General features: G+C 49.9%; 1 protein-coding gene across 1 annotated transcript in view; it reads left to right on the top strand.

Annotated features, from left to right (window-relative positions):
- Lgr6 (leucine rich repeat containing G protein-coupled receptor 6) overlaps nucleotides 1–24,712 on the top strand; it is a 118,343-nt gene that overhangs the window by 19,276 nt on the left and 74,355 nt on the right. The window contains exons 2-4 of the mRNA XM_055598190.1: nucleotides 9,816–9,887; nucleotides 12,115–12,186; nucleotides 21,959–22,030. Coding sequence (XP_055454165.1) covers nucleotides 9,816–9,887; nucleotides 12,115–12,186; nucleotides 21,959–22,030 — 216 coding nt within the window. The remainder of the gene's footprint in view (nucleotides 1–9,815; nucleotides 9,888–12,114; nucleotides 12,187–21,958; nucleotides 22,031–24,712) is intronic.

Raw genomic sequence — 24,712 nt, 5'->3', positions numbered from 1 at the left:
TGTGTGTGTGTGTGTGTGTGTGTGTGTGTGTGTGTGTGTGTGTGTGTCACGGGCAGCAGGGTGCAGCCAGGCTTCCCCCTACCCTCACTCCCTCCGGGATTGCCACTACCCTGCATCAGCTCCCCATCACAAGACCAAAAGCGCAGGCCCCCTCTGGTCCCGGATGGGGGAGGCTCCATCTTTGTGAGCACAGCTAGGTCGAAACCATGAGGTGGGGGGCCTTATATTCTCCACCCAGACACTCTGGGATCGTGTCTCCCAGGAATAAAGCCCTCAGGACAGTAGCCTCAGTTAAACAGGCCAGGGCTGTGTGGAACTCCACCCCCTTGCTGCTCCACCGCCTCTCTAGCTCCTTTTGGCCGCTGCTCAGCTCTAGTAGATGATTCTGGTAGCAGGGCTGAGACTTAACGATTGCCAGGCAGGTCTTCCCCTCAGGAGTGCTGTGGGACCACCTTGATGTGGCTTTCTCTTTCTCTAAGCCTTGAGTCTAAGGGGTGCCAGTATGCAAGGGCAGTTAGATTTTACACCCATGCAAAGCACCTCGGCACAGAGACTTGATGGTCCTGTAGCTGGAGCTAGAGATCAAAATTATGACTAGAACAGACGCCGGCAAGGTGCAGGGACTTAGGTTTGCAGGACTCAGTGACGTGGCTGTGTTGGGTTAGAAAATCGCCCCAGTGGTTAAGGGTGCTTGCCACTCTTCCAAAGAACCTGAGTTCAGTTCCCAGCCGCCACATAACTGTGTATCTCATAACTGCCTGTAGTACTCCTTTCTCTGACCTCTGAGAGCACCTGCACACACACACACAGACACAAACAGACACACATACACACACACACACACACACACACACACACACACACACACACGTGCATACACATAAATAAAACAAAACAAAAAAGAGAAAATGGACCTTGAAGCTGGTAAGTGTGTGTGTGGCAAGGACAGAGAATTGGGATCTGTGGTGGAACTCCCAGACTGTTTGGGGACAGCAGCCACAGGAATGTGCCATCGGAGGGTAGGAGATGACAGCTCCTAATCAAGGACAGGATCCTGTGGCCTGACCATGTGACTGAAGCCTCAGGAACCAGACTCAAAAAGCCACAGGGATTAGTCTGAGAAGGGCCCAAGATTCTAAAGTCCCACTTTTAGGATTTGTCATTTCAGCTTTAATTGTCCACTCTGTTGTCAGGGTCTTCCATGGACTCGGCTCTTTTAGGACAGGGACACACAGTGCTGAACTGGGTGGTTTCATCAGTGAGCCCAGGGGCTGTATGTTGCAGCCACTTTATAGACATTTCTTGTGGAGACAGAGCTGCATGCCTAAGCCTCTGGACTAGGGTTCTGGAGTGGGGGAGGCAGGCGTGATGCTGCAGGTGCTGCCTGTTGGTTTGCCATGCGCCAGTCCTCGCCTAGGCTCCCTACCATTGAGGAAGGTCAGGCAGAGCCAGGTGAAATAACTTACACAAAGTTATAGGGCCAGGGAAAGGTCGGCCCTACGTGAGAACAATGTTGTGCTTTTACATAAAGCACAACACTGCAGGAGCGGGTGCCATTGCTGACCCATGGGACGACACGTGAGGATGGGGTGATGTAGAGCTGACAGGGAAGGAGCCAAGAGGGGCAGCACGCAGTACTGTGCAGCCCTTAGATCGTGCTTTGCCTCCAAGAACAGCCAGCTGACTCTGAGTACCGCTAGGAGCGGCTCCTTCTGCCCTCCAAGAGTCACAGTGAAGGGCCACAGGGGCAGAAGTCACACCTTGAAATTGCGTGCCACAGTAGACAGCTCTAGCTTAGCAGCTTCATGTAGCAGTGCTGGGATAGCTCTAATGGGGTGAGCCTGGATCCCCCAAAGAGATCACCCAGTGGTTCTGAGGGTTAGGACCAGCCGAAATCCACCACCTTCCCCCACCCCGACCTCCCAGCTTGCTGATGCTGTGACCTGATATCTCTTTCGTCAGAGAACCTCCATGTAGCCCAGGCTGCCCTGAAACTCACTCTGTAGTTCAGGCTAGCCTCAATTGCCCAATCCTCCTACTTCTGACTCCCAAGTACTGGAATTATAGAAGTGCACTACTATGTCTGGTAGAAGAAAAGAGACTTCCCATAAGAAAAAAGGGGAGTCCGGGTATGGTGGCACACCAAACCACAGTTTCCCATATCTAGCAAATCTGAAAGGGAACTGTCTCTCCATGTCTCTTCTTTCTTAGCTTCCTATCTGTGTCACCAGGCTTTGAGGAGACCCACAGAGGTGCTGGTGAGGTGACATTCTCAGTTCCATGGTCTTTTAACCACAAGGACAAACAAACCTGTGCATGTGTGTGTGTGTGTGTGTGTGTGTGTGTGTTTGTGTGTCTGTGTTTCTAGCTCACCTGAATTTTAGTAGTCTCCTTCCCTTGCTTTTTCCTAGCCCCACCTTGGTTAATTGGGACACCTGTTGATGCTTTGGGTTTCCAGCTTCTCCCTGGAACAGTCTGACTTGCACAAAGGTCTCCTTTTCCTGGGAGCCTTCCAGAAGTTCTTCTCTTCTTCACAAATACTCCAAGCCCCTGCCAGCCCTTCAGCCTCTCCCTTCTGCTCCCTATTCTATCCGGTTTACGCCATCAAGAGCCCTCCTGCCATTTTTAGGCAGGCTGGGTGACATTCTCTTACCAAAGAGGAGGCTAAGAAATGACAAAACAAAGCAAACAGACCTTTATGTAAAAGCACAACATTGTTCTCATGTAGGATTTTGTGCAAAGCCCAAGAGAACGGCTCGTTCTGTTATGTGGATAGAGAGCTATGTTTTCCCAGATGGAAGTGACTCCCTTGTTTGGAAACTTACGAAAACTGCAAAAACCCAAGAGAACTTGGTGTCACCTTGTGTGTTTGGGATGTCAAAGAAGGTAGTGTCCAAGTTCTCTCTGATAGGAGGCTCATCTCAGGAAACAGACTACACAGAGGAGGGCACACTAGAAAGCCTGAGGTCTTCCTGGGCTTTGGGCTTCTTTGGGGGTGTTGCAGTAACTTGCAGCATAACCACAAGTACCCGCTCCTCTCCAGCTATGTTTTTGCTGTGTAAATGAAGGAAGTGTCATCAAGATGCCTGCCGTAAAGGGGGCTTCAGCAGACACATGAGATGTTGCTTTTTGTCTTAATTTATTGTGTTCATCACTTATTTATTGTGGTGCTGAAGATGGATTCCCAGGGCCGTTAGCATCTTTTTTTTTAAATTTTATTAATTACACTTTATTCACTTTGTATCCCCCCATAAGCCCTTCCCTTCTCCCCTCCTGACCCCACCCTCCCTCCCCCTTCTTCACACATGACCCTCCCCAAGTCCATTGATAGGGGAGGTCCTCCTCTCCTTCCTTCTGATCTTAGTCTAATAGATCACATCAGGAGTGGCTGCATTGTCATCTTCTGTGGCCTGGTAAGGCTGCTCTCCCCTCAGGGGGAGGTGATCAAAGAGCAGGCCAATCAGATTATGTCAGAGGCAGTCCCTCTTCCCATTACTATGTAACTTGGACATTAAACTGCCATGGGCTATATCTGTGCAGGGGTTCTAGGTTATCTCCATGCATGGTACTTGTTGGTGTATGAGTCTCTGGGAAGACCCCTATGTTCAAATTTTCTGGTTCTGTTGCTCTCCTTGTGGGGTTTCTGTCCTCTCCAGCTCTTACTATTTCCAACTTCTTACATAAGATTCCATGCACTCTGCCCAACAGTTGGCCATAAGTCTCAGCGTCTGCTTTGATAGTCTGCAGGGCAGAGCCTTTCAGAGGCCCTCTGTGGCAGGTTCCTAGGTCGTTTCCTGTTTTCTTCTTCTTCTGCTGTCCATCCTCTTGGCCTTTAGCATCTTAGGCAATGTTTTATCCAGTGTCGTGATGGGAACCTTCCATCCTCCCCCATGCTGGGCTTCCTAGCCTGCCCTACCCAACCCCTGTCAACTCTCTCCCTGTCTCCCAGGATGACCGGATGTCTGAACAGTTCAGACTGGCCCTCAGGGAAGGGCTATGCTGAACAGTGTTAGGCAGCCTTCAGGATCCCACAGGGAGACCATGAGAAGGCTCAGGAGAAATGCCCTGTCTCACTGTGGGTGCCAGAGGGTGGCAAAGTGCCCAAACATTGCCTGTAAGGAAGGCTAGCACATGCTCCAACAAGGGGCCAAGCACTGGGAGCCTCTTTGTACAAGCCGTGACACTCTGTAGCTGTGAGAGGTGACCGAGAAGGACACTGGGAAGCCTTTCTCACAGAGAAAGCTGCCAGCCACAGGACCTGCGCAAAGAAAGGCCATTGTCTCTCATTAGCTGTAATGCAGTTATGTAGCTACCTTTCTGCTTGACAGTTTTTGTTGCTGGTGTGTGTGTGTGTGTGTGTGTGTGTGTGTGTGTGTGTGGCACTGGGGATAACACCAAGGGCCTGAGGAAGGCAAGGCACGTGCTCTACTACTCAGTTATATTCCCAGCTCTCCTTTCCCACCTGCACTTATTTGTGGTTTGTTACCACTATTTTTAGTTAGTATACAATAGTGAGTCTTACTGTGACATTTTCACACACACACACACACACACACACACACACACACACACACTTGTACTTTGTTCATGGCCAGTGAGCCTCTCACTCTTCATTCCGCTATACCCCCCCTTGGCAGTTCTTCTTCTCTCCTGGTAGTCCCCTTTCTGTGTTAAATGTCACTGTTACTCGAAACCTTACTGAGCACCTCTGTCTTCCAGATGCCTTAGTAAGCTTGAAGTCTGCGCAGATTAAAGCCTCACCTTGAAGAAGTGTGCAGTAAAGCTAGGTGTGTTGGTGCCTGTCTCTAAGCACACAAGGATTTGAGGCAGGGATATTGCCAGTTCAAGACTGTGTGCCAGTGTGACCACATATCAAAATACACAAAAAAGTGTGTAATGAGATGTGTCATTATGTACTAACATTTATAATTCAGCTAAATAACTATGATATCAATAAAGGCATATTTATTAAGCACTGTTTTACTTATTGTTAACTCATTGTGTATGATAACTTCACATTACAACTCTTGTCAGGTGAGTATTAATACTATTATTATCCCATTTAACAGGTGAGGGAATGAAGACTTAGAGACAGGAAGTGACAGGACCGGGGTCACATGGTCAGTTAGTCTGCTGAGGCAATTAAAGTGTTCAGTACGTTGCTCATTGAGTGACTACGTACAAAGTCCCACAGAGACCCCCCCCCATGGCCCAGCTCTGCTTCTAAAGAGGTAACTATGGGACGCAGCCATGGCAGGGGATGGGTTCTCACCACCCGAAGGACCCTTTTCCCAAGGACAGAGTCTCCCCTTTCCCCACCCCAGCCCCCCAAAAGGCTATAGAGGAGAGGCAATGTTAATTAGTTTGACTGTGGTCCTTATTTCGTAATGAAAGTATGTATCAAATCAGCAAGCTCCATAAATGTATACAAGAAGTATATACAATAAATACAACACAATATATTGTATATATATTAAATATATACAATAAAAACAACCAACACAATTAACTGTAGAGACAGACAGCTTGAGTCCTTAGCCTGAGGTAGAAAAAGGGCTCTGTGTTGTTAGCCTCTTCTGCAGTGGGGGGTGTCCTTTCACCTCCACCCCAGGAGAAGCCATAGCGTGTCTGTCACTGACTTTTCCTTCCACAGGGAAAACTCAAACAAACCAGTCTCCATGGGTCCTTGGGTCTCAGCCAGGTCCTGGAGGAGCGTCTCCAGGTGCCCAACCCCCTCCAGCATGGTTTTGCTGCTCTGGGGCCCTCAGTTTCCTAGCATCCTTTCTCTTATCAAACCTGTTCCCTGTCTCCATGGTGACACCGCCTCTCCCAGCTTCCTTGGGTGGTCTGGTTGCCTCACAGGCTAAAGCTCTGAGAACATTTTCCTAATGTGCAGCCAGAAACTTCCACTTCCTGTGCCCAGGGCTACCCTCTCTTATTGTTACACCCTTCACTTCTGCAGCCTCTTCCATCAACACCCTCCCACCACACCAGGCTGTGTCCAGCTGAGGGGACACATGGCCCCTCTGGGTATCCCAAGGCCTACTGGGAAGAGAGTTTCAGAGCGATACTGTGAGCCAGCCTCCACAAGCCCTTGGCTGTCAGTGACAGCAGCTGTGGGCTCGATGCAAATCGAAGATTTAGTGTCCAAAAATCGTGAAGAATGTCAGAACGGAAATAGCAGAGAAGTAAGCCTGGGCTCTCCAGAGTGTGGGGTCCTATGCCCTGGAGAGCTGTGTATATGAGCATGTGGGTGCTAAGATGTATGTATATGTGACATGATGTGAGTATGGCATGTATAGCATGTATGATTGATGTATGTGTTTTGTGTATGTGTGTGTATGGCATGGTGTATATACTATGTGTGTGCACGTGGTGTGATATGTAGTGTTTGGGTGATGCGGTATGCTGTATATGATGTGTGGTCTGTGTAGTATGTGCTGTGTGTGTATAGTGTGTCCTGTGTGTACTGCAGTACGTGATGTGTGTGGTATGTATATTTTTGTGCACTGTGTTGTGTGTGGTGATGTGTGTGTGTGGTGTGTGTATAGTGTGTGTGTGTGGTGGGTATTTGGTATGTGTGGGTATGTAATGGTGGTCATGGGTGTGGTGTACCTGTGATTTGTGGTGCATACACTGTGCAAGGTCGTGTGTTCATAGGATGATGTTTATAGGATGACAGTGGTAAAGCAGCATTTGGGCTTGAACATCCAGTCCAGCCACAGATTAGCCAGATCCCCAAACAGCATCCCTGGACACTAGACTACCTGGACTGGGAAGCAGATTGGAGGGTGAGCAGAGGCTAAGAGAAGGAGTCAGGCTTGTCCAAACTCACACAGCCGAAGGAAGTCTTCCCAACCTTAAGGGGATGACCTGAGCTGAAGCTACTTTCTTCTCCCGAAGGGTCTCTGCCTTCTTTATAGGGAGATGCCCCAGGAAACTTTGTAACTTTTGAATAGCCAGAGCTCTAACATGCAAACTGCTGAATGGAAGAAGTAGCCGCCAGTAGAACACACCAATGCAATGCGCAAGCTCTGAAAGACGACATTCACGTATCCCAGAATCACACAGACCACAGCCACAACCAAACCTCAAGCACCCAAGGATCCAGGTGCCCTCGAATTTCCCACAAGTGCAGGCATGCCGGAAATGTCAGAGCTGTGTCCTCTGGGTTGCACAGATGTCTCCTCCACAGTCACAGGTCAGAGCTTCGGACTCCATAGGGCAACCTGTGTGCTGGGAGCTTCTGCCTGTCACTCCCTCAGTTCCCTGCATGGTCCCAAAGCCATCATCGCTCTGCCCTATGGCGTCAGTGTGGAGGACCTGGGCTTTGAATCCTCCTGTTCCTTTGCCTTCCCCTTCTCCTGGCACCAGCCTCACCCCTTTCTCTTTTGTGAGAGCTAGGCTGAAAGGGACTCCCCCACCAGACACCATTTGAAATCCACCCTCTGGCCCCACCTGGCTGCTCTCTACAGCACCTGGGCTAGGTGCTTGTCTGGGGCAGGATGTGTGTGGGGGGAATGGGTGGGTAGTGGTGCAGTCCCCTCCTTCCCTGGGAGAACAATGAGGCCACTGGCCTTGGTGGAAAAGAGTGGGTGGGGGTATGGAGCTGCATCAGAGCCTCTGAGAGCGGCCCCTGGGGGGACAGCTGAGTGATGAGATCTGAGTCACATGCCCTGTATGCTCCTTGAACTCCCGCTCCCCTGCCTGTCAGGGCACATCCAGAAATGTGCAGGGTAAATATTTAGAGGTAATCATTTTTTTTTTTTTTTTTTTTTTGTGGCACCTTACTGAGGATGAGCCAGGCCTGGGATTTAAGGGAGAGGAATCCAGGTAGACTCAGGATTATAACCTGGGCCTCTGTGAGCATTGCTTCAGAGCTGGGGCATCATGAGGGTTGAACCCAGGCTAACATCGACCAAGGAGACCTCTTAGTTCCACTGGCCTTCACAGTGACCACTGTGCCATCTGCAGCCTCTGCTAAGCCCATTCTAGTACCCACAGGAACTGCAGATGGCCCCTCTGTTGCCACAGGACATCGGGAGGGAAATACCAACAAGAACAGTCCATGTTGCGCATGCCAGTTTTCTTGGTTTATGCTGCATGGAATGTCTTCCTTCCTTGGAAGACACGGAATCAGAGCCCAGGCTTTATCAAAGATAAAATGTTTGAGACTAAACAGTCTTTTTATAGACTGGAGCTGGGCTCTCCGGCACACGTGCCCCCACCACTCCCAGCCTGTCTCTCTGAGCATGCATGGAGAGCAAATGTGTTTGGGGGAGCATGGAAGCTGGAAGGTTTGCGTGTGAATTGTTCTCCTGGGGAAAGAGGGAAGCTTCAGGAAGGCCTAGGCAGTGGTGTGGTCCACCTCTGCAGCTATGGTCCACCAAGGGAGCAACACACGGAGACAAGAATCAGCTGGTAGGAGTGTGAGACAGGATGGAGCCCAAATGTGTCAGGCATGTGTCTGTAACCTCAGACATGGCTGCTCACTCAGGCACAAACAGATGAGCATGCTAACATTGGGCAGTACTCATGAATCAAGCCATCGGCACTCCACTTGCTTCCAGGTCTGTGGAGCTGAGACTCTTGTACATAAAACACCAAGGGGAAGGTGGAGGGAAGAAGGCAAGTAGTTATTAACTATGTACTGTTTACCAGGCAGTCTGTAAACATTAGCTCACTCAATCCTCACAGAGACCTAACCTATTAATCCTCCTTCTCCTTCTTTTTAACGCATGAGGAAATGAAGGGTCATAGTGGTCAAGATGGTTAACCAGAGGATAAAGTTGATTTGTGGGCTCTCTAACTCTACTCAATCCTTTTATTTATTTGTTATTTTAATTTAAAAATTTGTATGTGCATTGAGGGAGGGGAGTGTCTGGGGATCATAGAGCTAAGTTTGGGAGTTGTTTCCCTCCTGCCACCATTCCAGGGAATGAGCCTAGGCCATCAGCCTTGGCAGCAGGCCCCTTTATCCTCAGAGACCTGTTGCTGGCCCCTTTTTGTTTTCCTGGCTGTGAAATAGCAACTCTCCTCGGATTATGGTGAGGATCAAATGGGGTTATTTGGATAAAGGCTATTCAGTGCCTAGTGTTAAGGTAGATCTTCAGTACGCAATTATAGCGACCTTAGGGATAGTAACACGACCCCCCACGTTCTTTTGGATGACATAGGCAACTTCAAATGATTTAGAGGATGGATGCACACAGAGACCAGCTCTGCACATCCAGATAGATACTCAGGTACTTGTGGGCACCCTCTTTGAAGTACCAAGATGTCAAGAAAGTCAGAGGCCTGGGGAAGCAGAGCCAGAAGAAGGGGGCGGGTAGTGACTTCAGCAGGCAGTGAAGCCCACCACTGCCGAGCAGGACAAGACGTGTGGCTGGGGAAGACATCAGAGCCTGCTGCATGGGTGGTGACCCTGGGTCTCAGAGTGAAGACTGTTTTCACTAGGGACCTTGCCTTCTGCTCTAAAATTCTTTCTTTCTCTACCTCCTTAGCGCCTCTCTTGACAGGGAGGTGGGTTTCCTGACTAACCATAGCTAGTCCAGGGAGAACCTGCCAAAGGAAGCATGAAAAGCAGAGGGGACAGAGAGAGGAGATCAGAAAGTGACCCCGTTTTTTGCTCCTCAAGTTCCACGTGGCTGCTGTTACCAGACTGCCTGTGGGGTCAGGATGGCATGGTGGGAAGGTAGAGGAACAGTGGGAGGCCATAGGGTCCCCCAAACAGGGCTGGAGCTGAGCATCACAGACGGTACAGGTGGACACTGCAGGTGGGTGCTGACAGCCTCCTGTTCGCTCTCTCCTCACAGAGACCTCAGCATGAACAACCTCACGGAGCTCCGGCCGGGTCTTTTCCACCACCTGCGCTTCCTGGAGGAGCTGTGAGTTGATGGTTGGGCAGCAGTGGCAGTGTGGGTGGGGTGGAAGGTAGAGGGGTGGACTCGCTGGTCAACAGCTGAAGGGACCAGGGCTCTTCAGAGGAGGTGGCAAGCGCGTGAGAAGGCAGGGCTGGGGAAGGTGTTTAGCTGAGACCTGCTACAGAGGTGAGTCCCAGAGTACCAGGGTCAAGCCGTGTGGACACCAGAGCTCTGAGACAAAGCTCTCTGCTGCTCTCTTCCCTGCCTTAGTTGATTTTTTTAATTTTTAATTTTTATTTTTCAGCTATGGTCTCACTATAGATCTCAGGGTGGCCTGGATCTCAAACTGGCCGTGAACTTGCTATTATCCTGCCTCAGCCTCCTGAGGGCTGGGATTTGAGGCATGAGTCACTATCCTCAGCATACCTTTGCTTCTTTAACTTTTTAAAAATTTTATGTTTATGATTCATACATGTCTGTGCACAGCATGCACACCTGTTGTCCTAGGAGATGGAAGAAGGCATCAGATCCCTTGAAATGAAAGTTGCAGATAGTTGTGAGCTGCCATGTGGGTGCTAGGGATTGAACCCAGGTCCTCTGGAAGAGCAGGAAGTGTTCTTAACTGCTGAATCATCTCTCTCTCCAGGCCCTAGTTTTTACTCATGATCCCACTCTTTCCTGGAGCTCACCTTTCAACTGTTATCATCCTCACATGAAGGCCTGCAGGAAGGAATGCTCCATGTTGATGGGGCTTGTGGTGGGCAGACAAGCCAGATTTAAAGGCAGCAGAGGTCATTCGGAGATGGGGGTGGCACAGCTTGGATGGGAGTGTAAAGGAGAGCTAAGGCCAGGACATTTAGTAAGCTCAACTTTCCGTCTCTCGTTTTCTGAGATGGGGTTGGACAGGTTTTAAAGGCCGAACCTAAAGGAGCGATCTGCCACCGAGGCCCAATTACAGGACCCAAGTGTGGATATCCCAGGTATCGCCTTGTAAAGCAACAAATGACAAGGAAAGAGCAGAGAGCTGGGGTTCCCCTCAGGTTGGAGGCTGACGAGCGCCTCAGCACTCTGGCTCTGTCAGCGTGGTAACAATTTTAAACACTAGCTTCTAAGCCTCCATCTCTAGCACAGCAGAGGCTGAGGCAAGGAGGGTTGTGAGCACCAGGTCATTCTGGACTATCTAGTGAGACCCTGTCTAAAGCCAGCACCAACAAATCTCAAACAACAGCAATAGACTCACACACACACACACACACACACACACACACACACACACACACACACACACAAACGAACCAAGCTTCAGTTTTTCTTATCGGAAATTTTGGGGGTAATACAGGTTGAGCATTCTCAATCCAAAAATCTGAAATATTTATTTATTTATTGAGACAGGGTCTCAGTATATAGCCCAGGCTAGACTAGAATCTTTGATGTAGCCAACGCTGGGTTTGTATTCATAATTTTGCTGCCTCGGGTTTCCAAGTACTTGGATAACAGGTGTGTGCTACCACACCTGAATTTAAGCTCTGAAACTTTTTGTGGGCTGGTAGGTTAGCACAGTGAGCAGGGCTGCACCGGCTTTATGTGACAAGTTTGAATCAGAGCCCAGGCTCACTGACATTATTGCAGGAGTCAAAGGTTGTAGCTCAGTGTTGGCTGGAGTAACTCGGCATGCTTGAGGTACTGGCCTCCATCTTCAGCAGCGACCCCCCCCCCCAGTACATTGTTGCATAAACCACCTCAGGCTCCATGTCTTTAAAGCAGCCAGATTTTGGTCTGGATGTAAGATGCTCAGGGGAAAAAGGCACCTATCAGCAAGCCACACAACCCATGTTTGAGAGAACCTTAGGCTGTCATTCAACTTGCACATGTGGGTCACGGCTCACCCACCCACATACACACACCAAATAAATAAATGTGAACTCAAATAAAATCAAGTGAATTTATGTTTAAACTTGGATCCATTCCCCAAGACAGCTCATTATCTAGATGCAAATATTTGGAGATCTGAAGAACCCGAAGACCAAACACCCCTGGCTCCGAGCACTTCGAATTCGGGTACTCACGGTACCCTGCCCCTCCCTGGATTAACCGTGAAAGCGGAGCTGATGCGTGTGCGGTGCACAGGGAACTGCAAAGCTCAGGAAAAGCCATGCTTGGCCACCACCCTCCCTCCTGTCCCCCAATTCAGGACCTCACCCCCTTCATGGGTTACCAGGCAACACCAGTGACCTCTGTCTCTGATTCACAGGCGGCTCTCCGGGAACCATCTCTCACACATCCCAAGACAGGCATTCTCCGGCCTTCACAGTCTCAAAATTCTGTAAGTAGAGGCTAGCCCTTTCACATAGACGTGGTGCTGAGAACAGCCATCAGAGGGGTTTTGTCACTCCCAGAGTCTTGCTTTGACCCTGTGTTTCCTAATCTCCACTTTTCATTTCACTCATTATTTCCATTTCTTTGCTTCCCTCATCTGATTTGTAAACAAAGATTAAGAGGAACCCAAAGTGCCTGGCAGTCCTTCAGGGAGGAAGCGACCTTGTTTATGAGTGATGATCATTGTAGGGCTCAGTTGAGGTTTATTTTCATTCCTTACATTTATTATTTATTTGTGTGTGTGTGTGGCATGAATCTGGAGGCCAGAGGACAACTTTCAGGAGTTGGTTCTCTCCTTCTCCATGTGGGTCTTGGGGATAGAACTCAGGTCATCAGTCAGGCCTGGCAGCGGGCGATTTTACCCACTGAGCCACCTCACCAGTCCTTTGCTTTAATTTCTGAGGGCTGGGGATGGAGTTCGGTTGGCTGAGTGTTTGCTTAACATACAGGAGGCTCTAGGTTAGGGCCCCAGCACTGTGGACACCAGGCATGGTGGTGCATGCCTGTAAGCCCAGAACTCAAGGTGAGCAAGAAGTCCAGAGGACCAGATTGCTCCCATAAAGCACTTGGTGAGCATGAGGACCTGAGTGGAATCTCCAGAGCCTGTTTAAAAAGCCAAGAAAGAAAAAAGAAAAGCAGAGAGAGAGAGAGAGAGAGAGAGAGAGAGAGAGAGAGAGAAAGAGAGAGAGAGATGCTAAGAGGTGGCACACACCTTTAATCCCAACACTTGGGAGATAGAGGCAGGAGGATCTCTGAGTTTGAGGCCAGCCTGGTCTACAGAGGGAGTTTCAGGACATCCAGGGCTACACAGAGAAACCCTGCCTCAACAAACTAACAAATAACAACAACAACAGCACAGTGATTGCTCCTGAGTAATGACACCTGAGGCTGACTTTAGTCTCTATGTGCATATGAAATCACACAAGGGCAACTGCACAACCATGGGCGGGCATATGCACACACATGAAAGAAGTTCAAAGTCAAGGTCATTCTCAGCTATAGAGCTTGAAAACTTTTAAAACCGTGTACTTTTAATTTTTTATTTTTTAGTTAACATACAAGAGAATGAACTTTATTTTTACTTTTCTCTGTGTTAAAATCATTTCAATGTCCTTACTAAGGAGATATCTCAAGATATCTCATACGCTGACAGGGAAAGCAGAATTCATTTCGTTCATATTTGTCATTATACTTTGCTCATACTTCCCCACCACCTTCCTAGCCTTCAGTTCTTTGATGGTTTTGTTCTTTGGTCTTTGTATTTTTGAGACAGTGTCATTCTGTGTAGATCTGGCTGATCCGAATCTCAGCAACTCTATATGTAGACCAGGACACCCTCAAATTTGTAGTGATTCCCCTTGCCTCTGCCTTCTGCCGGTTAGGTTTGTAAGTGGAGCTACCCATCTAGTTTTTTTTTTTTTCCTTTTTTCTCTCTTCCTCCCTCCCTCCTTCCCTCCCTCCCTCCCTCCCTCCCTCCCTCCCTCCCTCCCTCCCGCTCTTCCTTCCTTCCTTCCTTCCTTCCTTCCTTCCTTCCTTCCTTCCTTCCTTCCTTCCTTCCTTCCTTTTTGAGACAAGGTTTTGCTTAGCTCAGGATAGCCCTTCTGGTCTCAGACTCTGAAGTGCTGGGATTATAGGTATGAACACAGCAGCTCCACATGTGCCTTTTTTTCCACGTTTCTCCTTAGAAACATGGCTTCCTCCTCCAGCCCCTTCATGCCTTCTCATGAACAAAAGGAGCTTGAGGTTGGGAGAGGACCTGCTGCTCTGTCACTTCTCTCTCCTTGCTAGTGAGCTGTCAGCCTAATGTAGAGACGAGAAGGGGTCACTCTCTCCTCCCACCTCCATCCACGATGTACCTTGTCCTCGTTAAGTCTTTCCGAGAGAGGTAAAGGTGGGAGGAGATGGGAAGAAGCGGACACAGAGTCTGAAGACAGGTGGAGATCCCAGGGAGGGCACACCATCCCAGGGACCAGTGTGGGAAGATGAGCATTTGAGGAGCTGACCCAAAGGAACAGAATAAGCACTTGCGGCTCCCCTAAACGAGCTGCTTCCCAGTTCTGCTGTTTGGCCCTGACTCTACTTGCAGCTCCTCTCCCTACAGTTGCACAGGCTGCACAAAAGCATCTGGCTGAAGGGAGAAGGCCTGAACCCCAGCTCTGTGCCTGGGTTTGAAATGGTATCTACCCAAAGACAGATCTCTTTCCTGTTTTCTCAAAGTGGTTCATGGGCTGACAGCAGCCCTTCCTCTGGCGCTTCCTGGTTCCAGGTGATTGTGAGTCTGTATCCAAACACTTTTCTTCTCTGGAATCTCTGGTCCCCCAGCTCCTCTCTCCATTTGTCTCTAATATCCCTGACGTCTAGGGCTCCAGACCACAGAGTAATTATTTTCCATTCTACCTTCCTGTGTTCCCTGGTATCCTTGGTTCCCTCCTCTCTGCCTCTCTGTTCTCCCTGCCCCTCTGTCTCACTCCCTATAGTTGTCCAGGGTGCAGGAGGTGGTGGGGAGGAGGCACCTCGAACCCACGTGCAGTGCAGGCGAGCTGCTTGGTGGCATATTTGTGCCCAGTGGCAGGTTTAGACCTGTAGCCGGATTAGAGAGCAGGGCTCTGTTTGCTGGGCCTTCAGAAGATGTGAGGCTCACATCCCGTTCCTAAGGCTCCAGCTTAGGGATGAGCCTCCTCTTTCTTCTCTGCCTGCATTAGGCAATAAATCAAAGTCTGGAAGAAACCGCAGCCGGCCCGCCCCCTTTCAGCCAGAGGCGCCTGGGCCCAGTGAGCAGGTTGGTTAAAAGCTGTGTGTGGGAGCCAGGACAGCCAGGCGGCTCACCCCTACTCTGCCAGTAACCCCCCATTTAGCTCCATCTTCGAAGACCACCAGTCATTAAAGCCTGTGTCCTCTGCTCTGTCTGCAGAGCTCCTTGTTCAGGGACAGGAGGCAGGCCGGGGGACCCCACCCATCTTCCCCAGAGCTTCAGAGCAGGAGAATCCATATGTGTCCTGGGTACAAAGTCCTTCCCAACATCTGACATTGCTTTCACTGGTTGCAGGTCCTTGTCTGTCACACCTGTAAGAAAACTAGAGCAAGTAGAACCCACCCCTGCCCTCGGCCTAAGTGCTCCTCTCTGTCTAAAGAGACCCTAGATTTCTATGTTCAGACTCTTCCCAATGCTGTGGCTTCTCTGCTCTGAGGCCTGGCTGTTTCCAAGAGGAAACAGGGGACAGTGGATGACACATGGATGCCCTGGCTCTTGGTTGCCCTGGAAGTGAACATGGAATATAAGGGATCCCTCTCTACTCCCTTCCTAAGGGACGGCAGCAAAGTCCTTCTCAGGTGACCTCCCCACCCTGGCTGAGGTTCTCCTCTCTTCCGAAGGCTCTCTGGGTCCTCAAGCCCACAAGCTTAGACCATGTCTGATCAAGAGAATTAGCAGGAGCCAAAAGGTCTAGCCTTGTACCAGTTCTGTCCTGAGAGGCTGTAAGGGCCCAGATGTAAATTCACAGAGCTGCCCTAAAGGAAACCATCATCCTGATGCCCCAGACATGTGGGGCAATGCCTGGACCTCTGACCATCCTGCCCACTGTGTCTTTGCAGGGCACAGAGCAGCTGTGGGCAGAGTTTCTGAATCCTGACACTAACCCAAGGGGGTATGTCCGTGTGTTGGGTTTGCCCACTCTACCTTTCTTCAAAGTTGTCACCTTGGAAAATGAACATGGTCTAGCCTTGCTTGGCCCTCCCCATCCTCTGCAGACCATCCAGGACCTGCAGCCAGCCTGGTTCAGGTCAGTGTGGCCCCATCTAGATCAACCCTGCTGAGTCTCAGCTGGCTCACACCAGGCCCAGATTTGAGTAACAGGTGTGGAGCCTCTTTGCCTTTAGAAACCAGGGTTGGAGGTTTCCCCAGGGGCCCTGCTCCTGGATAGAGCCCACAGCCCAGAGTTTGTGGCTGAGGATTCCCAGCCAGTGCCCTTAGCAGAGACTAAGTTATAGAAGCTGTTCACTGCTTCTCATCTTGGTCCATCCAGTCTAAAGGCTTGGCTGGGGGCAGAGAGGAGCGCCAAGGAGTTAGATCTCAGGCCAGCCCAAGAGCAGCAGCAGCTATGTCCCTCTCCACACCGCATGGGCTATCTCAGGTCAATGCTGACAGCGTCCGCTCCCTTTGCACTTGATGAATTGAATGGAACTGACCTGGGAGGGACTCACATTGCCTGGAAGCAATGAGATTACCAGCCTGGCTCGTGAGAAAGCTGCAAGGAACCCTAGGAGATCTTCTAAGCTGTTCTTCAGCAGGAGGTCCAGCTCCACCCTCCCGAGGGACAGGATGGCAGCAAGCAGGGCTCTTGGCAGCAGAGAGACTTCAGGCCAGACTCAAGGCCTCACCAGAAAGGTGGCAGCAGAGAGGTGGGGGGTGAGGAAGGGGACAAGGAGGCAGCAGGGAAAATGTCTAGATTTCTACTCTCCAAATACTTAATTTTCTTCCTTTTAAAATAGGGAGTTGGGGGCTGGAGAGATGGCTCAGAGGTTAAGAGTGCTGGCTGTTCTTCCAAAGATCCTGAGTTCAGTTCCCAGCAACCACATGGTGGCTCACAATCATCTATAATGAGATCTGGTGCCGTCTTCTGGTGTGCAGGTGTACATGCAGACAAAGCATTGTATATATAATAAAGAAATAAAACTTAAAAAAAAATAGGGAGTTGGAATGGATTCCTCAATAGTTTTAGTTGCAGAATTAAAACCCAGACCCCAAACACTGGCCAGTGATAATGGTGCCTGTACTCCCAGCTGGGGCACATATAAAATCTCTCTCTCTCTCTCTCTGTCTCTCTCTCTCTCTGTCTCTCTCTCTCTCCCCGGAGAGATGGCTCAGAGGTTAAGAGCACATGCTCTTCTTGCAGAGGATCAAGACTCAGTTTCTAGCACTCACATGGTGGTTCACAACCATCCTTAAATTCAGTTTCAGCAGCTACAATATCGTCTTCTGGTCTCCTCGGGTATCAGGCATGTACATGGTGCACAGATCATGTAGGCGAAACACTCACATACATTTAAAACCTCAGTAGCAGAGTACGTGCCTAGCATGCCCAAGGTATTGGGTTCCACCCCCAGCACGACAGAAACAAAACAGAAACTCACTGTAAACAGAAATGTGCATAATAAAACTGATGAAGGAGGACTTTTTACGGGTGCAGAGGGAGGGTGAGCTTCAGACCCTGTCCCACTCATCTACCCAAGAAACCCCAAGGCACCAGATTCCCCAGAAGAGTTTTTCGGAAAACACTGAGTTAGGGGTTGGGTCTCTGCTGCCTGCCCCCTGGGTCTTTGAAATTCATGGTTTCTGTCCCCAGATGCCTCTCTGGCAAGAGAAATATTCTGAGCACATTCTTTGTACATCAATCAGTTGGTGTGTGTGTGTGTGTGTGTGTGTGTGTGTGTGTGTGTGTGTGTGTGTGGTTGCTGAGGACCAGACACCTGTTTGCACATTGGACTCAACCTGGAGCTTGAAAATTAATAAAGTATCATCTTTTACACCAGAGACAGCTTCAGAGGCATAAGTGGGCTCTCCTGAGACCTGAGCGTTTCCAAGGTGATTCTAATGTGCATCTCGGGCTGAGGGCAAAGGGTTAAACCCACTTTGCCAAGCTCAGCTTGGCACAAAGAGGGCATAAAGCGCTGGCCTGGAGTGGGCCTTGGGGCCTGTCCCTATGTTTTCATTAAGTAATGAGAAAATCACTTCCATTGCCTCACCATGGAGAATAAAGGGTTGCTCCCTTCTGACAGTCTTTCCACCCTTTCTACCCCAACTGTGTTTCCACGCAGTAGTGCTGGGAAAGGAGGCTGGGAACAGCCAGGGAAGCAGGTCAGGCCCAACACCAGTGACCACACTCCAGCTTGCTGGGTATTGGTTCATGAAAGAAGGCCCAGCTGGAGCTGTTGGGGAGAAGCTGAGCTCCCTGACACTGGACAGAAGGAGAGTTAAATGCCTTGCAGAGGTGCTCCGTGCAGACTCTGTGCTATGGAGGCACAACATGGAGACTTTAAAGACCTTCCTAGGGCCAGTGAGATGGCTCAGTGAGTAGAGGCATCTCCAGGATCCACGTGGTGAAGGGTGAGTTGGTTCTTACCAACTCCTGGGGCTTTTCCTCTGACCTCCATACGTATGCACACACACACACACACACACACACACACACACACGTACGTGCCTCCTGCACACACACGAATAAAAAAGATCTTTGTAGATCTCACTGTCTGCGACTCAGCAGAAAGATGTGAGTAGGAGATGATGTCAGTGCAGGTAGATGCTTTAGAGATGCCCCTTGGAGGTGCAGCTCACTCGTGCAGTGACCAGGTACGGCTTTGGGGACCTTGGAGGGAGCATAAGCAGTGACCACTGCTTACCTCACCATAGTTTCTCACGCATCCTTGGTCCAAGCATGCTGTGGTTTTGTGCGGAAATCACGAGCAGCAAGGTGGTTGGCAGAGATCGGAGTAGAGAGACGATCACAGCCTAGAAGTCGGGAGGTCCGAGGGATAGAAGCATCACAGTAGGCAACCAGACAGTGGTTGACACCTCGTGCTCAGAGCAGAGGTTTTTCAGGAGCTCTAGTGCTCTGCTGTGGGGCCATCTTTAGGCTTGATGACTGGGCCCCAGGTTCAGGAGAGCAGCTGAGCTGTCTGATTGCAGCTGGCTGACTTATTATTTCTTTTGTGTGGTTGTGTGAGTCTGCATCACTGACATGTGCTAGGCACGAGCTTACTACTTGAGTTACATCTCCTCTATCACCACTGTTGTCATTGTCTTCATCATCATCATCACCACCACCACCACCACCATCATCACCACTGGCACTTGGATCACTGGGGAGGGAGCTCATAGCCTTGGGCATGCTAGACAAGTTCTCTGCCAATATCACCAGCCCTTCTGAGCAAAGTCTTATATGTCTTCTGAAAGTCTCTTCCCTTGAATGAAGAGAGAACTGAAGCTCAGAGAGGAAGTGACTTCCTTAAGCAACCAGGAAGGTGTACAGTATGCCAATTATTGATCATATTGGTGAGGGTGCTGTAAGTTCCATCTGTGTGCACAACACTGCTGTAAGTAAGTGCCCTGCAGGGACTACTTTATTTGTGACGTGCAACCAACAAACAGAGCCATCGTCACAAGTTCACGGAATGGGCCCTGAGGTTTAAGCACTTACATAGCCACAAAGCTGAAGAAGGGCAGAGCTTAGGACGGGATCCAGGCAATGTAACTTCAGACATGGGACACGGTATTTTTAAGTAAGTTGAGGAGATGCAAGTTTAAATTCCACCCGAGAAGCAAAGTACTGTCATCAGAAAGCTCTCCTTGATGCTCTGTTGGTCTGGATGGGAGTGGTAGGAGGCTAAGATAACTTCCACATTAGAGTGTGCATAAGGGCCCTTCAGCTTCTCAGAGCCTGCACCTGCAACCTGTCTTTCCTCTCAAGATGTCTAGACCCTGATCCCAGGGGTCCCAGTGCCCACCTTTGCTTCCCTTTGGTTCTGCTCCCGTGGGATGGTCCTCTCACAGACCACCCCACACCTGCCCTGGCTCCTGCTCCCTGGTTTGTACTTTGTTTTCCAGCTGGGACTTTTCCTGTATCCCTAAGAAGAGGCCAGCAGTGAGGAGAGGCCTCAGTGGTCAGAGTGGACACACATTAGGCGCCTATAGCCAGCAGGCTCATCCTTAGGCCCCTCCATCTTTTCTGGCCCTGCTGTCTCCTGTCCAGATTGCAGTTTAACTCACTGGTGCCCAAACCCAGTCCTATCACTTACCTGCCTTGTGACATAGGTAACAATGATCTCATTAGGCACCCATGGAGCCCTACGAGCCACCTCTGGCCCAGTCACTGTTGCTGCTAGGTCAGAAGGTAGGCTGCTCTTCCTGAAGTCTGGCAGCACCTGAGCAGTCCTTGGGAAGGGGCTTAGCCTCTCAGCCTCAGTCTCCTGCTCTGAGCAATGGGTTGGCTGGTGATATACTACAAAAGGGAAGCCTGAAGCCCTCAGTGTGGACAATACCAAGCACACAACAGGTGCTCACTCTCCGTTGCATCCTGGGAGCCTGGCCAGCTGTTGAGGCAGATGTACAAATACTCAGGGCCATTCCTGTGATGAAGAGCTAAGGCAGCCTGGGAGGGAGGGCTCAGTTCCTCTGCATGTGTGAGTGGTCAGGGCATCCTTCCTTTCTGCTCCCTTCCTGTTTCCTAAGTTTGTCCTGTGCCCTCCTCCTCTCATGTCTGGATCTTGAGCCTGGAGATAAAGAAAGCCCACGGGGCAGGAAAGATTTGATTAAATTCCTAAAGAAGAAAGCCCCACGCTGAGGCAACCCCAGCTCTGGGGAGGTAGAACTAGTGAATCCCTGGGGCTTTCTAGCTGGCCATCTTAGTCTACTGGTGAGCTCTAGGACCGTGGGAGACCCTGTCTCAGAAAACAAGGTGGGAGGCTCCTAAGGAATGACACCTGAAGAGGTCCTTTAGCCCCCACCTGCGTAAGCACACATGTACATGAGCATGCATACACACACACACACATACACACACACCACACCACACCACACCACACCACACCACACCACACCACACCACAGTACACACACTGTTCTGGTGATAATGGCTGTCCAAGGGCCTCCTTGGTATGTGTATATATATATATATATATATATATATATATATATATATATATATATATATATATATATATATATATATATATATATTAGTCACTTCCACTGAGCCATCTCTCCAGACTATTTCTTTAAATGTATTTATTTAATTTTTCTTCTTTCCATTTCTGCACTCAGTGTCTTCCTTAGAACTAAGCATGTTGCTTGGGGAGGCTCCCTGCACTTTAAGGTACCCTGCCCAGCTTACCTAAGGCCCCTGTTATGCCTGGATTCTCCTGGACTCAGCAGTACCCACTTCTAAAGGTGCTCATCTTTCTGTTGGTCCCTGGTGTGTGCTCTCTGACCACCTTTCCTGCATACAGGGTTTCCAGATCCCCAGAAGCTTTGTGGCTTCTGTCTGTGCTGCCCTCCTGGGTTTTGTGGCTGGCTTAGTTCTAGGCTGGCAGCCTCAGAAGCAGCTACTTAGTGTGTGCTTATGTGAGATTAAGCCGCTACAATAGGTTGATGATTGATGGGGGGTAGGAGTGGGGACGGGGGGGACTTCAAATTGCTTCTGTAGAAAAGGACTCCAGAAGTCATATTTTTGAGATGCCCTGATACTTGAGGGACAGTCTTCAGTCTTCTTACTTTCACTCACATCTTCCTCTCTCACAAAGAAATCCTTAGCCTCTCAGCTGAATAGACAGGGAAACTAAGGCCTGGGAAGTAAAACCAAAATACATCCTGGGTAAAATTCAGCAGAATCCCACCTTTCTCTTTTCCACTGTAGCTCAGGCTAGCCTGGAACTCAGTGAATACCCCAGGCTGTCCTTGAACTTCTCTCTGCCTCCCAAGTTGGATTAAATGTCTACGCCTCTCCTCTTTGTCACCCCGTTTCCTCCTGCCTTGTCTTACAAGCCCTCCTGAGGCACCTCTCTATACACTGGGCCTTCCAATCCCCTGTGTTCTTCAACCATGCCCCAGTTAGTTCCCACTAACAGGACAGGAGGCTACACCTCAAACTCTGGGCTCTGAAGTAGAAGAGGGAGTTTCAAAGGAGGAGCCTAACCCACTGACTCTTACAGACCTCTCTCTCCTTCAGGATGCTGCAGAGCAACCAGCTCCAAGGGATCCCAGCAGAGGCGCTGTGGGATCTGCCCAGGCTGCAGTCACTGTGAGTCACTGAGCTCCCACCTTCCTGGGTTCAGGGCACAACCCCTGCCTTACTTTCCCTTCTTCTTCGGCCCATTTGCTAGTGAAGGCGGTGCCCCTGGCTTTGGTTCCTTGAGGGGTTTGTTGTCATAAGTGTGTATCCATGGCACTTGTGTGCTTGCAGGACTTTGGACGTGGAACCTCCCTAGGTAGGGCCACCAGGGCAGAATTCCTGAGGCTACTGGCAGTCTGCCAATGGGAGCTGGGATATGGGGTGGAGACTACTGTCCCAAAGAAGCACCAGAAGGGGCTGTCTCCTCCCCTTAGCTGGATTCTACCCTGGGGCTCAGGAGGAGGAGGGAAGCCAGGTTCAAACACCTACTTCCCTACTTAGCAGGGAGAGGGGACTGTGATCTTAGACTCTGGGCCACCCAGGATAAAGCCCACCTTCCAAGAAGCCCCATAGTCCTTCTTTTCCTCAGCAGGGGAATCATGGCAGCAGGGCTAAGCCTGTCCATGGAAGTGGGTACAGGTTCTAGGGTGAGGGAAGCTGGCCCTGACTACATATTGGGTTGTTTGCATGCTGTGCCCAGCGCAGGGCTGGAGCATGGTACCTGTCACCTGCTTATGGAAGCCAGTTGAATTTTTGGTTGTATCTATATCCAACCAATAGGTGAATAAGTACTTTGGGAAAAATCACAGTTGAAAGGTAGGACTCAGGTAGGCATGAAATTTAACCTTGTAGAGACTGAGGCATATGTCGTGAGTATATAGGACAAGGCTTGCAGTGTCCTTGGCTGTAGGTTCTGCTGTGGTGCTGCCAGTCATACAGTCTTAACCTGTTTTGATTGTCCTTGAGCAGAAGGAGGGAGATAGGGAAAGAGGCTTTTTGCTGGATTCTACCTTTAAGTAGAAGGTCCCTGGCCACCTAGTCACAGCCACCACTGTTTTGGCTTTCCTCTCTGGCTGCCTGAGTGGCCTGGATGGTAGAACCTGCCTTCCCTCATTCTGTCATCTGTCTGCCCTCCACCCCAAAGTGTCTAGGTCTCTGGCCCCAGCAGCCTCTCCCTCATTTAGCAGGATAGGTAGGCAGTATGCCCTGGGAGGCCGAGGTCAGTAGATGAAAGCCAGGAATGCCTGTGCATGCTGTCTTGCAGGCAGACTAAACATTTGCTTAGGGCACTAGCAAAGGGCTGAGAGAGCCAAAAATAAGAGGTGGTGGATGGAGTGGGGAGGGGGAGGGTTGACATTTCAATCAAAGCATCAAACAGACTCATAGGAAAAACTTGGACTTATTTTGAAGTTAAATCATTAATTAAAAATAAAAGGTGAGTCACACCTTTCGCTGAAGGCTCTGTTTTCAGAGCAGGCCTGGCACTTTTAGTTAGATGGGCAGTTCTTTAATGCTTTCTGAGAGTGGGCTGATCCCTGGTTTGCAGGACTGGAACATTTGCCCAGCCCCACTGCACCCTCTGTTTAGGCATATGAAGGCAGAACCCAAGGCAGATGTGTGGGTCTTGTTTCTTATAACCATGAGAGTGCCAAGTGCCAACCTGCCAGGCAAAACTTGGCTTCAGACCGTGCCTCTGGTCCTGACTACATGCCTCAGTTTATTCCTCTTCAAAGTGGGGATCACACTCTTACCCTGGCCCCCTCCACGGGCTTTCCTGAAAAGAACATGTTGGACCCATTTGGTAGGGATGGAGACACAGAAGGCCCTGCACAGCCGTGATGGTGTTCGTCTAACCATCGGTTCATTTATTTCAAACTGCTTCTGAGGCTGTACTAATCTGTAAAATTTGTATTAGGTTTTGAAGGATCAGGAAATCTCAGTCATGCGAAGAAGCAGGGAAGGATGTGATGGGCAGAGGGACCAGAGGGAGTTAAGGTAGAGAGGGAAAAGGGGAAGAAACTTAGTGAGCCCCAGGGAGTCTGGCTGAACTGTGTGTGTATGTGTGTGTGTGTGTGTGTGTGTGTGTGTGTGTGTGCTCGTGCACATGTGTGACTGGTAAGAAGGGCAGAAGTAGATAGAGAAAGATCTGGAATTAGCAAATTATGTTCTCTGACAGGTAAGTGGCAGTGAGCTTGTTAAGGGTTTGGATTCCATGATGAAGATAGAAGGGAGCCTTGGAAGGACTTTCAACAGGACAGCAATGGGCAAGTTTGTGCTTTTGAAAAGTCCCATTTCGGCAGCAGTGATGGGATTGAAGAGGTGGGATGAAAGCTAGGTGCTGAGAGTGACGGTGGCCAGTGGGCAGGCAGGTGCAGCAGTGAAGGGAGAAGCTTATGGGCTCTGGGAACTTCAGCACTCAGGAGGCAGACTCCTTTACAATCACACCTCAGTTCCTTTGTAGACTCCCTGAGGTTACTCAACCTCCATCCCATTTTTCCTTAAACATACAACCATGTCTGTGTTGGCACCTACTCACCTCAGGGGCATGGCATGAGATGAGTTCAAGGTACAGGAGAGACAGGAACAGGGCCTTCTGTTGTGACTGACATAGGCATTCGCTGACCGTGGGAGCAGGGGAAGGGGAGAAATCACACTGAACCCAGCTCTCTGTCTTTGACATCTCGGTAGAAGGAGATCTGGACACCATGAGCCTGGATGTGGTAGAACTCATGCAGAATGTGATGGATAAATGTTGAACACAGCGAGAGCTCGGGGAAACCAAGGTGACTGCTCTCCTAGACAAACCGGAGG

Source organism: Psammomys obesus, unplaced genomic scaffold (genome assembly GCF_907164565.1).
Source record: "Psammomys obesus unplaced genomic scaffold, mPsaObe1.curated_primary_1811, whole genome shotgun sequence".
Taxonomy (NCBI): Eukaryota; Metazoa; Chordata; class Mammalia; order Rodentia; family Muridae; genus Psammomys; species Psammomys obesus.
Note: the sequence above shows the minus strand (reverse complement) of the source record. Positions and strands in the feature narration are given on the sequence as shown.